We start from the raw sequence: 14,383 nt of genomic DNA, 5'->3' as shown, positions 1-14,383 counted from the left end.
AAAGAATGAGCAACTTGCTAAACTTCTAAAGGAGCTTTCATTGTGTTTCAGATCATACTGATGAATACAGCAGTGAAACACAGCAAAAAGGAACACTTCCTTTGGCCTTTCTACTGGCTCCTTGGCAGCGGGAGGAAGCAACCGGGTCCTGACACTCGGAAAATGAGACGCAGAGCAGGCACAGGTGCACAATGGTGGGTGGGCCTTATGCAGCTGCATTTTCAACGAAATCAGAATTACTGATAAGACAGAAAAGATGGAGAGTACAGAGACTGGAAAGGAGGAAATTGAGTCCTATGGTCAACGGGAGGTCGGTGAACTAATGAGTCAGGAGGTATTATGAGGCAGCGGAGCAAATAACAAGGAACTCTGGGCCACCTCATCGAAAACTAATATAAGAAGAAACGAAGACGCACTGCTATTGCACCAGGTGTGACATGTGATCTGCTGTGCTCAGGTTAAGAGAGGGGGAAAAACTGAGCTCTGTGGCAGAGAATCACCAGAGAAGAGGTAGCCCAATATTAGATTCATGGGAAACACAAGCAGACCACGCTGTCCCAGATTAGGACCAAAGGACTACTAGAGAGCAAGTAGAAATGGTCAGTGTCAGTCTAAAGTCTTCTTGAGGGGCTTCCCTGGTGGCGCAGTGGTTAAGAATCCGCCTGCTCCTGCAGGAGACATGGGTTCAAGCCCTGGTCTGGGAAGATCCCACATGCCATGGAACTACTAAGCCCATGCGCCACAACTACTGGGCCTGTGCTCTAGAGCCCGCAAGCCACAACTGCTGAGCCCATGTGCCACAACTACTGAAGCCCATGCGCCTAGAGCCCGTGCTCCTGAGAAGCCACTGCAATGAGAAACCCGTGCACCTCAACGAAGAGTAGCCCCCGCTTGCCGCAACCAGAGAAAAGCCCGCGCGCAGCAACGAAGACCCAACGCAGCCATAAATAAAATAAATAAATTTATAAAAAATAAATAAATAAAGGCTTCTTGAGAGGACAAGGTTGCAGAAAGGTGAGATGAGAGGCAATGACAACTCAAAATTGCCTCAATGACACTGGTTTTGTAATTTTTTCATATCTTTTTATTTATTTTTATTTTTTTGGCTGTGCCACGCGGAATTCGGGAACTTAGCTCCCCGACCAGGATCAAACCCACACCCCCTGCAGTGGAAGCGTGGAGTCTTAACCACTGGACCGTCAGGGAAGTCCCAAATTTTTTCATGTCTTGATCACAGAGACAAAACAGGGCCAGAGAAAAAATAGGAGAAAGAACGATGCGTAATTCAATTCCAAGACAAAAGCATCATTAACAAAATTTCTAAGTGTTTATATACACATACCTGCCCACTTAAATTGTGAGAAAAGTTTGGCGATTGTTTTCTCCCCCAGAAACAATAATTAAATGAACACTTCCTTGTGTTATTAGTTTTATTACATCATTTTGAATAACTGCACATAAGTCCATAATATGGATGCACATTCCATAATTTAATCAATTGCCTACTGCTAGGTATTTATGTGAATGTTAATACTCCAGTATAATACTTCCAGTACTATAAATAATGCCAAAGGAATAACTCTTAAACTGTCAGGCACCTCCCTAATTATTCCTTAGAATAAATTCATAGAAGTGGAATGGCTGTGTCATAGGTCAGCAAAGCACTATTCCTGTTTTCCACCTCCCTTTCCCAAGGCAACCCAGACAGAACCCAGACAGAACACGCCTTGCCTCATGGACTCTATTTGTGGATAAACCCGTTGATTTAGGTGCTCCTTCCCAGGTACCCACTGGTATCTCCATGCTTATAATTATATTTGCAATTATTTACTTGCTCATCCAAAACCCCACTAGACCACACATTTTTGTTTTCTCCCCCAATGCACCTGATGTTTGTTATGTAAAATGAACAAATTAGAGAAAATTTTAATGCTTTTTCCTCAGTCAAAAGACCTAACAGGCTTACTGCTGGGAAAAATGGTTTTTCCGATGTGAGTACACTTACAGGGACCTGCTGGAAAAGATTCACTGCCATCCACTTGAGATCTGGCTCTCTGAACTTGATGCAGAAGCAAGAGGCATGGGAAGTAAGCCTTCTCAACTTCCAGGCCCAGAGCTGGAGGAGGGGAGTCAGGGGCAGCTGAGGAGATAACATATGCATGAGGAAGTTTACAAGAAATTTAGATGCAGAGAGTCTTACAAATGAAAGGAAGCTACGAAGGAGACTTCCCCTTCGCAAGTAGCTATAAAATTCTGTGCATTGATGTATCAGTGATTAATTATTTGAACTACAGTCCTCTGGAGAGATTTCCAAGGATTAGAGCAAAAGTAGGATAGGGATATCTGTAATAGACACTCAGCTCTCTGACCCGTTCAGCCCCCTGACACCGCAGATGGGCAAATCAAGCAAGCACAGCAACCCTTAAGATGATTTCACATTAAGTTAGCCAAGAGCTGGTAGAGGCTACTCAGAAGGAATTCAGTTCAAAAGCCACGAATGCAGGGTATGAGGAAGGGGAAAGAGGAGTCAAAGGGAATACAGAACTATTCAATGGGCTTGGTGAGGAACAAGTATGGCTGGCAGGGAAGGCATAACTAGGACGGAAATCCAAAGAGATCTAAAGCTTATCCATTCCATGCCTTAGTCTCTATTACCTTTTACACATGGTTACAATTCCAACTATTAAATTATTAATGTGCCGTAAAAAGGACACACATTTTGATTTTTTCTTAAAAAACAAAAACAGGGCTTCCCTGGTGGCACAGTGGCTGAGAATCTGCCTGCTAATGCAGGGGACACGGGTTTGAGCCCTGGTCTGGGAGGATCCCACATGCCGCGGAGCAACTAGGCGCGTGAGCCACAACTACTGAGTCTGCGCATCTGGAGCCTGTGCTCCGCAACAAGAGAGGCCGCGACAGTGAGAGGCCCGCGCACCGCGATGAAGAGTGGCCCCCGCTCGCCGCAACTGGAGAAAGCCCTCGCACAGAAACGAAGACCCAACACAGCCAAAAATAAATAAATAAATAAAAATTTTAACAAACAAACAAAAAAAACCAACCCAGCATTGTTAGGCCCCCAAGTTATTCCTCAAAAAAAAAAAAAAAACAGTTTAAAAAACAAAACAAAAACAAAACAAAACAGTGGTAAAGAATTGTTTAGGGCAGTGGTTCTCAAATTTTCATGCGCATTAGAACTACCTGAAGGACGCATGAAAAGAGATTGCTGGGACTCAACCCCAGTTTCTGATTCGGTAGGTCTGGGGTAAGGGAGATGTGGGGAGACCTGAGAACTCACATTTCTAACAAGTTCCCAGGTGAAAATGACGCTGCTGGTCTGAGGACCATCCTATGGGAACCAGTGGTTTAGGGAGTCAACTTATGAGACATTCAAAAATGTCAAGGGTCAAATGTTATCACTTTATTGTTATAACTTATTTGGGATTAAAATTATGTTCCCAGTATGATAATCTTCAAATGTATTTTGAAATATGTTGGACATATTTTGAAACCTCAAATATTTGGGGCTTGTGTGAGAGGAACTAGACCCTTTTAGCCAAGAGAACAGTGAGATGGTAGAGAACAGACAAGGTGCTGTGGACAAACGGTCACAGCTGGGTGGAGAGGGGGGACCAAGTTAATTAGGAAGGTTAGTCTAGAACAACTTCCTCTGAAAGAATACAACCAGTGCAGATTAATAATTACAGGAAAGACTGGGCAAGGAGGACTTCTTACTGTGAGTTCATTATTTGACCATGACCTATAGAACTACCCACACCTTGTGTACAACATAGGAGCTAAAGCTAATGGGTTCTGACTTTACCCCAAACCCCTCACACTAGTCATCAAGACGAGTCTCACAGTCTGAGTTGTATCAGATGGAACTGGGAGTGGGGAGGAAAGACAGGATGAAGAGTGAACAGATCCTCTTAATATCCTGAAGGAGAAAACTATTTGGAAATGGAGATATTATACAGCTCTCCAGAAGTGGCCATTTGTGCTGCCTTAAATGCAGATTGATTACTGCTATTTGGATGTTGAGTGCATCATCTCTTCTGAAGAAAGGGAAAAGCTAAATTTCCCCACATTCAGCTGTATCGTCAAATCACTTCCCCACACCAGCTCTTTTAATGCATTTTCCTGTTATCACATCCACTTGCAAGAGCTGATGTACCCTACTCCCCAACAGTGAAACGCCCCCCAACACTGACACGTGCTGAATCTCATTAGCAACCTCTGGCCGTGCCACCAGGGCAAGGGCAAGCCCCAAATCTAGCGGGGAGTGCACTTCCAGGGTTAAGGAAGAAAAGAAGCCATTAGGATACTGAAGAGAAAGACCGGCCTCCTTTCTCACGCTGGCCTCCCATTTGTACCAGCATGATGTAACACAGACGGGTGAAGAGGGCAGCAGATAATTCACCCAACTCCAGCTTTCTGTAATGCCTGGCCTACAAAAATCCAACCACACTCTGGCGCTACAGGAATTCAACAGTGAAGGAAAGAGAAAAACTTCAAATCAAAGCTCTGTTTTTAACAGTATTCAGTAGGATCTAGTTTTATGCAAAGAGAATTTTCACTTGGTTCAGGTCATTAGATTGAAAGTGAGAAATCTTGGTTTATTAAAGCTGTACCATTAAACTACTGAGAGGAACAGAGGCTGGACGGAAGAGATGAATTTCAGGGAGATGCCCTCATGGGAAAATTTAATAGAAGTGAGAGATGGAATAAAAAAGATATAAGGCAGGCAGTGTTCATGATGCAGAGGGAGAAAAGGAGGAGGGGCTAAGAAAACAGGTTAAGAAAAGAGAATAGGAAAAATAGCAACACCCAGAGGTCCTATTCAAGTTATTCAGAGTGTGTTCCTCTGAGACTGCATGCTTTGTAAGGCTTGAGTCTGTTATCTTTTTTCTTCACCACCTGGGACCCAGGGTACACTAAAGAGAACTGGAATGAAAAGGAACGAATGCAAAGCCATCACGTGCAAGAGAAAACCAGCCTTGAACAACTGTTCCCATTAGAGGAATGATTTGTTTTCTTGGAGAACTGGTTAACTCTAACTGGTCTATACATTGTGATAGGATATATTAGTTTCAAATTTACAAAACACAGACTCAACCTCAACACCAGTTTTCTCACCGGATTGGTAGGAAGATGAAACCTGCTTCATGCCAAGGCATTTTGCAAGTCAGAACTGTGTCAAGCCAGTAATGCTGACCTCTTCCAATTAAAGCAACAGAGAGCAAAAAAAAAAAAAATGCTGGTAAGTCTTCACGTTTCATTCATAAACAGCATTGTAAATGCCAGTTAAGTTGAAGGCACAGATAGGACAGACCTTATAAAAAAGTTTTGTATTTTTTTATGCACAAGTCATTTTTTTCCTCCACCTCAGGAAAAAAAAAGTGGAGCTGCTCTGGCTCAATCAGGAGAGGGAAATCAAGCATACTTCTCTCCCAGTGGTATTATAAAAATGCAAAATACATGTACAGTTCACTGCTACAAGAGCAGGGAAGTCAGTAAGCCCAATGCAGACCCAGTAACTGCAACACCAAGAGAGGTTTGTACTTGAAACAGTTTCCCTCTTAATAATGACTATAGGTATTGGCCTAGGGAAGAGTTACCAACAAGTTTATAGCCTTCTGATCAAAGTCTGTGACGGAAATGCCAACACAGATTTCCTAGGGGTACAAGCAGGGAGAATTCTACAATAGGGAGGGCGCTGTCAACCAAGCTGGGTAAAAGCAGAAGAAATTTGATAGGATTTTAATGAAGGGCTGGTGTTTACAGGGTTTGGAGGTTGGAGATGCAAAAGTCAGCAAGACAGGAGCACTAGTTGTTTTTGTTTTTAAAGAAAAGGGAAGTTGCAAGGTTCGCTCAATCAGAAATAGAAGTCCCTGCAGAGTCAGGGCGGACTCGGAGCCCAGGCAGAGCTGAGACAGGGCAGGCTCATGCTTGCCTCTCCAAGAGGGAGGACATCACCACAGTTTCCTTAATCTGCAGTGTGCCTGGCAAGAAAGAGAACACACAGGAAAAGATGACAGCCTGCCCTTTTCTCTTCTCCCGAGATAACCCTAACCTCATTCTGTATGTCCGGAATGAATCTGAATTCATTTAAATCTGCTCAGACCCTAGGTTGTTCAATACAACTGCTTTCCCACTGTCAAGCTGGGGCATAAATTTCTTTTCTGAATATATACATCCTATCTTGAAATCACAAAATCTTAGAATTAAAGGGTACCTTAAAGGAATAAAGCCCAACTTCTGAGCTAACAACTCCTGTATTTTCCTGCAATGAACCACAGACTAACGGTTTCTAGGAAACCTTCAAATATTACATTTTAATACAAAGTAGCTTTAGGTGAATGCAGACAGATGATATCCTACAGGTCGGGATGTCCAAAGAAAACAGGGCACACAGCCAGGCTTTGATTCTGTGCATTACCAGCTTATCTTCAGTGTCCATAATGAGCTCAACAAAAGCCCACCAGGAAAACCTGTAGAATGCTAGGGGAATTCACATTCTGTACTGTTTAAAATCAAACAGGATGTGTTATATCAAATACACAGAGTTTGAGAGACTGTGTAATACCTTAGAAAATAAGAAGGGTCCCCATAATTACTCAGTATCTTGGAAATACCTCAGAAGAATATGAGATTCTCTGTAGGAGTCAAAGCCCCGCCTTAAGCTTAGAACACTCATCAAGACAGACAAAGCAGCCAGCCCGCTGGCTGAGAAATACTGAAGTCAAACAAGAATGGGAAATGTTGGGAAGTCAATATGGGGGTGAAAAATTAGAACGGTGCAGAAAAGAAATGATGTGACACACTGCCAAAGGAGCCCACATGATGCCCCTAAAAGGGGGGGACCAAGTTCAGGAGTGTCATCAGAAAGTGTGGGTCAGCTGTACCTAAGTTCTTTTTACTATGAATATGGAGGACACACTGGAGCTCTCAGAAGACTGGGACACAAGCAAGGGCTTTTCAATGGAGCCCACAGAGAAGCAAGGCTCAAAAATACACACAAAAGTGCCAAACCTTTATTTTGCCAGGACACAAGGTAAGGAGGGAAGAGGCAGCCGATGATAGACAAGTGAACTAGAAAGGAAGGCCGCCTGTCGGGAATTAGGGGTTCATTTATCCTTTAAACGAGAAAGATGTGGCTTCCTCTAGATGAGCCATGTGTTTGAGGCATGTAGAGGGTTTCCCAAAAGCAGACAGGCATCTGAATGAAGGCACTGAGAAGGGTCAGGCACACAGAACAGAGCTCCTGAGGGGGTAGGATGAGCTCGTTTCTGGCGGGCAGGTGGATACGCCTGAAAGCATAGGCAGCTGCAAACTGGCATTCTTCTTCCTCTTCTGTCTCACCTGGTCTCCCAACGCATGCCTAACACGTCATTCCCTGAGCTCCCATCAGATGATCTGAGAAAGGCTGGCAGATCATACCCCCTTGCAGAGGAAGCAGCGGCTGCAGAGCCCTGAGAAAGCTCATCAACTCCCGCGCAGGCAGCTGGCTGACCCGAAAAGACAGACTTAACAGGCTGCCCTTTCCCCAACGCTTACAACGTTCTCTTAAAGGATTAACGGCCAAGCAGTGCTCTGGAAAGCAAAGTCAATGGCAGAGCACTGGGCACCACTGCCGAGATCACTAGTGATAACCAGAGAGAACAACAGGGATCCAAGGGACAGGGACAAGAAGTCTCCTGGAATCACCATCCCTGTGGGCAGGCACTCAAGAGAATGCTGGCCTTGCCATGTTACCTTCACCCACTTATTACTGACCAAAAGAGTTCCAGGATGAGTTGACTTGCCATGAACACAGCAGATATTATTAATTTGGCCTTTGCTAAAGCATTAGATACAGTACCTCAAGAAATTTTACTTGGGAAATTAATTCAAATTGGCTTGGTTCAGTACACAATCACTGGAGTTTAAAAAGTGGCTGAAGGATGATAAACAAAAGACAGTTAAGTGACAGTCCAAGCAGCGAAAGACTTGGGGTCAACAGCAAAGCCATTCTTGTTTAGGGGTTCTATTCAGGTCCAAGGAAAGGAGTAAACAACTCGCTAATGAGATCTGCAGAGGACACTCAGCTGGGAGGTGGAGGGACCGCATGGACAGGGGCATAATAATTACAAGGCTGAGTTCAACTGGAAAAAAATACAGCTCATCTATCTAGAGGAAAACAACCCTAAACTCAGATCATATTCACTAGACAGGCAGGATAAGGGGCAGAAGCAGCATGTAAAAACACAGGGAGGACTTCCCTGGTGGCGCAGTGGTTAAGAATCTGCCTGCCAATGCAGGGGACACACGGGTTCGATCCCTGATCCGGGAAGATCCCACATGCTGCAGAGCTACTGAGCCCACGTGCCACAACTACTGAAGCCCGCGCGCCTGGAGTCCGTGCTCCGCAGCAAGAGAAGCCCCTGTTTGCCACAACTAGAGAAAGCCTGCACGCAGCAACAAAGACCCAACGCAGCCATACATACATACATACATACATACATAATTAAAAAAAAAAAAACCCACAGGGAATGTCTCATAGGGGCCAGAGTGCTTCAAACCGAAGGCGACCTAAAATAAAGCAGTGTCAGAGAAGAGGTGCTCCTGCGGTGAGGTTGACTATCATTTTCCCAAAAAGGGGGGTGCATTCTGCACTGAAAATAGTCTTCAATGGCTATAAGGCCACCATTCCTATCTGGCAGGTGTTCTGGTCTTTCTCGCTGGGGTTGGCATGGGGCTTGCGGACAGCACCGCTCCCAAGGAGGACTCATTCGCAGGTCATGTGGGCCACTTCTCCTACAGCTTTCTAAGATGTGTACTGCCTCATGGCAATGCCTCCCTGGCCAGGGGAAGTGCTTAATTTCTCTCCGTTTACTCTACCTGCAGCAGTGCAATGATTTCGGAGCCAGTTTTTCCACCATCCGTCTGAAAGCAGTGGCTCGACACAATTATCTCCAGGCAGCTCACTGCTTTAACAGGCAAGCGTCTTGTTACGTTCTATCAGCTCAAAATGAGTACCAGACTAAAAAGGCTGTTTTCTTTTTAAAACCTAAAAAATGTCACCTATCTCTGCATCCTCGTTAAACATTGTAGCACAACAGCATAATAAGAGAGCCTGTTGTGGCCTCACTTTCCAGAGCAGCTAGGCAAATTATTTTCATGCTTACCTGCCTGCCAGAGTTAAACATTCACCAGTGGCAGAGTGAACCCAGGGCAGAAAATGGGACTCTAGATCCCACTGTATTGTTAAGTGCTCCTGCTACACTGGGAATACATAACCGCTTCTCCAAGTTGGCACCAGATCAGACTGAGCATGCCCAGCACGAACCTCCCCACCCCCCACCCCCCAAATCCCACCTAAAGAACAGTCTAATCATTGTCCATTTCCTAGAATAGCAAGGTCATCAAACAGTAGTGAGAGATGTGAAGCCACATTTCCCACTATGGGTTCTTTCAGCCCAGCTGGCTTAGTGATAATATAGGCAGGGAGAGAAGAATAAGGAAGTGAGAAAGGGTTGAAGAGAAACACCAGTTCTGGACTATACATCATATTATTTTACACTAGACATGAATGAGCCTCAAGCAAACAAAGATACTGAACTTTGTGCTGAAGACTTAGGTCCTAGGCAGGTCCTACTGGGAAAAGCCCACAGGAAAGAACCCAAAAAGCCACAGCAACCTGACAGACTGCTTTCTTAGCTGACATTCTGTGTGACATTCTACAGATGCCCTATCCATCAGGATGTGACATGATGTTAGAGGTAAATGTCACGTATCAGGGCAATGTTCTGGGCCAAAGAGCAAGAGAAGTGATCTCAATGACAAAGTCTAAAGTATAGACAGCATGTGCTGAAACTCATTCCTCCTCTTACCGTGGAGCGTAAGCTGGCAATTACCAAACTTCTAGAACAAACTAAGTCCTAGGTCACAGAAAAACGTCTGCGTGAGGCAAGCGCCTGCAATCACTTTGAAACAATGGATATATTTTGGTTGAGCCCAGCAGTCTGCTAAGCTCTCCGAGTCAGAACAGCGATCATCACCGAGTTCTGGCTCTGTTTCCCGGGAAGGCTGGAGGAATCGCTTCGTTCCCAGCACTGCCCAGTGACAGAAGGCCCCGTGAGAAAGAGCCTTGAGGAACTCCTGGTAAGAAATATTGCTGAGCAGCACGCATGTCCTTGGGGCAACCAGCCACGGGGATGAAGGACAAAAGGAAAATGTCACAGGGCTTCTCACAAATGCTCTCCTGCCAGCTGTCAGAAGTGTGAAACGCAAACTCATTTCCTAATAAATGTTTTCATTTCCTTTGTACATGACAAAAGGTCTAGAGGTGACAAATGGGAGGGGCCGGGGAGCAGAGGCCTCTGGAGGGAAGAACCCGAGGCAAACGTCCTGCACAGTAAGCAGGGTTCCACTGTTTGTCCCAGGGAAGGAAAGGATGGTGGAGATAAAAATATTCCGCGTAGAAGTTTCTCATCTGTCGTTCATTTTACGGCATCTACTCGGAAGATCATATCTAATATATGCTTAAATTTTGCAGATTAAAAAAAATAGAGGCCCAAGCGTGTTTAACCAAGGTTAGATTGCGAGTTTGAAGTGAGGTCCCTTTTCTTTTGATGGGGAAAAGCTGGAATAATAAAAGAATACAAGCTTTCTCAGCATGTTGTTTTCTGTCGCATTCTGCTCAGGGATGGGCAGGATAGTGGGAAAGAAAAAAGTGGGGCCCTGGGACCCAAGGCGTTCACTTTAATTTAAATTATGCATCTCACCTGGCCTCGGCGGCAAGCAGTTCATCATAGTGAGAGGACCGCTGATCGTCATCCTGCCGGTATCTGATCACCGTGGCCAGACCTTTGCTGACAAGGGCCTCGGCAATGTTTCTGCAACAGAAAAGATAGGTCAGTGAGCACTCGAGGTGCATGTGGGGCTCAGTCAACAGCAATAATAAGTTAGCACCTGGAGGTCTTAATGCATCCTGGCAGAGGGAGGGAGAAGCCAAGGATTTCAAGACCAATGAGTTGCTAAGCTAGAAATCCAAATAAAAAGGAGGAATAACCAAGTCCCCTGGCTCAGCATTTTTCTGGTTAGTACAGTCAGATGCTATATCAATCCATACATAAAACCTGGCAGAAAATATCTGTAAAAAGCCCACATTACGCAGGGCTATTTACAGAATGTTATAAACAAGCCACTACCCTCAAGAAAAGTCTGCTCTAAAATATCGGGCATGCAGATAAAAAAAACAAAGCACATAAAAGCATGACCTAAATTTCTCAAAATCTCCTTTCTAGCCTATACTGGAACTAGAAAATACCATGTTCCAGTTTGGCAATGTTGGGAACACTGGTTTCACGCAACACTCAAAGTGCGTCTCTTCTCATCAGAACTCCCAACACTGGCTCTCCCCTCAACCCAAAGGGGGCTTGGAGGAGGTGAGGCTAGGAAGGAATTGGGGAGGGGGGAGGGGGAGGGGGAGGGGGAGGCATTGGGGTGGAATGAAAGATCTTTAAAACAATTGCATGGAAACAAAGTAAAAAGTATAAACCCTGTGATGACCAGCTTTGGAGCAATACTCCCAACAGTCCTTTTAGAACCACGGGATATTCAGATTGAATCCTGCTTCAAAAAAATTTATCCAACATGCTGAATCTTTTCTTCACTAGAATAAGAAAGTGGGGCCACTGTGAGTGGCTTCCATCTACTCAGAAGAGTACACTGGAAATGGCGCTCAGACAACTAACGAAGCATATATGCATGGTTCCTCCCCAACCTGGAAAGGGACCTGTGATGGGCAGAAATGAAACTGCGAAAACAAATTTTCAAAAGTTACCTGTAGCGAAATACTGCAAAACAAGAGGCATAATATCACTGGGGGAGACCGGCGGTTATGTCTTTCTTTGTGTCTGTCGTAATTACACCAAAGGCCCCACTCAGACCATCTGGTGAGCTGCCCTTTAGGGAGGAGGGACGGTAAGCAATAGGCTACTGTACCATATGCTACGACTTAGTGTCGCTGGGGAATGCAGTTAACTCTAGTGGTTCTTATAGACTCTCAGACTGTGGGGATGCAGTGAGCCGGGCTAAGCAGTCTATAGGCACGTTTAAGCCACTTAAGGGTTCTCTTCATCAAAACCCAGGGATTTACTTTAAAAAAAGGGGCGGGGGGATATGTGCGGGTAGATAAAGGAGGAAAAGATGCTGTGGCTGATTCTCTTCTCATTATGTGCCCCTCTGCTGCCTGCTTATCTACTGCCAGCACGATATTAATATCTCCAAACTGCCACGGAATTAGCACTTCTCAAAATCCACTCCCACAAAGAGGCTGCTTTGCTGGCCACCCTGTCTCCTGAGTCACCGCATAAGCGTGCTGGCAAACGCTGTCATTATCACAGAGCTGGGTTTGGCAGTGTGGAGAATGCCAGCAGCCCCAAATCAGCAGCTGCAGAAGATGCTGTATGGGGAGAATTTAACTAAGGGTGTCACCAAAGGCCCAAAAGGGCAGGAGAGAGGCTCCGCCCACCAAGAGGCCAGAGAGAAGATGGGGACGAGACCACCTGTGACAGGTTGAGATGGCTTAGTGATTGAAAATGTCAGAAGAACAAAGACACGTTTGGTACTAGTGCATTTGGAATAACGGTGCATTGACATTTTACAGTCAATACGTGGGGTCTGGAGGAGAAAGTTGGAATGACAGGGCAGAAGAGGGAGAATTCACACAAATAAGCTTCTATATGATAAGCCAGAGAATACTAAGCAAAATAGCACAAATGTTTAATGATCCACCCTGGTTAATTCTGCTCCAATCAATTCACAGTATTGAACTGAGTTCCTGTGTGGCCAGCAGAGAACCAAGGGCACAACCCTTCCCTCTCCTGCAGGGTTCTCGCCCTCCGGATCCTGCCAGCAAATGTCTACAAACCAGTTAGGGCCTCAGATCCTAAACTCCACAACCTGCCCACCACCTTCCCTCCCTTCTCTCCAAGGCTTCAGTGTGAGCCATATTCCCTTAGCTTCTTTTCCCTAAATACAGACTTCTCCTGGAAGAATGGTTGCGATGCTAGTACTCAGCAGCATGGAGAGTAAAAACACAGGAAACAATGACAGACATCATTATGGGGCCCCTCCTATGAGCCAGGCATGTGAGAATCACACCACATGTACTTTCTTCTTGGTGTGTGCTCCCCTGTGACATCACAGCATATTACAATCAATTCATCATCTATCTTCCAATTTGAAATTACGGGGTCTGAGAGGGCAAGGGCTGTGTCTTTCTTGCTCTGTACCCAAGTATGAGAAAAACATCTGATCGTTTTGGAAATACAGCACTGGAACATTATTTCTTATCCTAAGCATTTATTAGCCAAGCTTGCCCAGCATAGAAGTAAGGACAAAAGCTTTCTACATGCCTTCCCAGCTTTTGTTATTCTCCTCTCCATTATCTAAGACTTGTATTTAAAGAGAATGAAAGGGGGCTTCCCTGGTGGCACAGTGGGTAAGAATCCTCCTGCCAATACAGGGGTTCAAGCCCTGGTCCGGGAAGATCCCACATGTCGTGGAGCAACTAAGCCCGTGTGCCACAACTACTGAGCCTACACTCTAGAGCCCGCAAGCCACAACTACTGAGCCCACGTGCCACAACTACTGAAGCCCGCGCGCCTAGAGTCCGTCCTCCGCAGCAAGAGAAGCCCCCGCTCGCTGCAACTAGAGAAAGCCCGCGTGCAGCAACAAAGACCCAATGCAGCCAAAAATAAAATAAATAAAATAGATAAATTAAAAAAAAAAAAGAGAGAGAGAGAGAATGAAAGGGAGACAACTAAAATGGAATTAGCCTAGATCCATGTACTTAACTCTCTCATTCATTTCTTTTGGCCACTAATGGAAGGTCAGGAGACCTCCCCCGGCCAAAGATGGCTCAGAACTCAACACCAGTGTATTGATTAGTTGCCCAGTAAGAAAAGAGAACATTAAATTATGTGCCATGACATTATGCTGCTTTAGACAAATTTATAAGTTCTGCTTTCTTGAGTGTATCAGTAATTCTACTCTAATTATACATGTCTGGCTTGAATGGATAATTCACAATCAGCATACAAAAAGGGACCGACCTAACAACCTTGGAGTGGAGGTCTAACAGGAAATCATCTCTCTCTGTATCAGCTAGAAACACAAAGAGAATTAGTGCTGGGATTCAAATGCTTCTTCAAACTCAAGGAGAATTTTAGGTTATATGAGAAGTGAGCCGTTTCCACTAGTCAAGATCAGATGTTCCTGATAAAAACACAAGCAACGTGGGTCTTTTTTTTTTTTTTTAAGAAATTCACGTTCTTTTATTTATTTATTTATTTATGACTGTGTTGGGTCATCGTTTCTGCGCGAGGGCTTTCTCTAG

The 14,383-nt window shown here is 44.9% G+C and overlaps 1 protein-coding gene across 1 annotated transcript in view; it reads right to left on the bottom strand.

Annotated features, from left to right (window-relative positions):
* Positions 1 to 14,383, bottom strand: part of SND1 (staphylococcal nuclease and tudor domain containing 1) — a 421,659-nt gene that overhangs the window by 175,027 nt on the left and 232,249 nt on the right. The window contains exon 13 of the mRNA XM_082472295.1: positions 10,764 to 10,874. Within this exon, the coding sequence (XP_082328421.1) occupies positions 10,764 to 10,874 (111 nt within the window). The remainder of the gene's footprint in view (positions 1 to 10,763; positions 10,875 to 14,383) is intronic.

This window comes from Balaenoptera physalus, assembly GCF_965194825.1.
Source record: "Balaenoptera physalus genome assembly, chromosome: 8".
Classification (NCBI taxonomy): Eukaryota; Metazoa; Chordata; class Mammalia; order Artiodactyla; family Balaenopteridae; genus Balaenoptera; species Balaenoptera physalus.
This window is presented reverse-complemented; position numbering and strand designations above follow the sequence as displayed.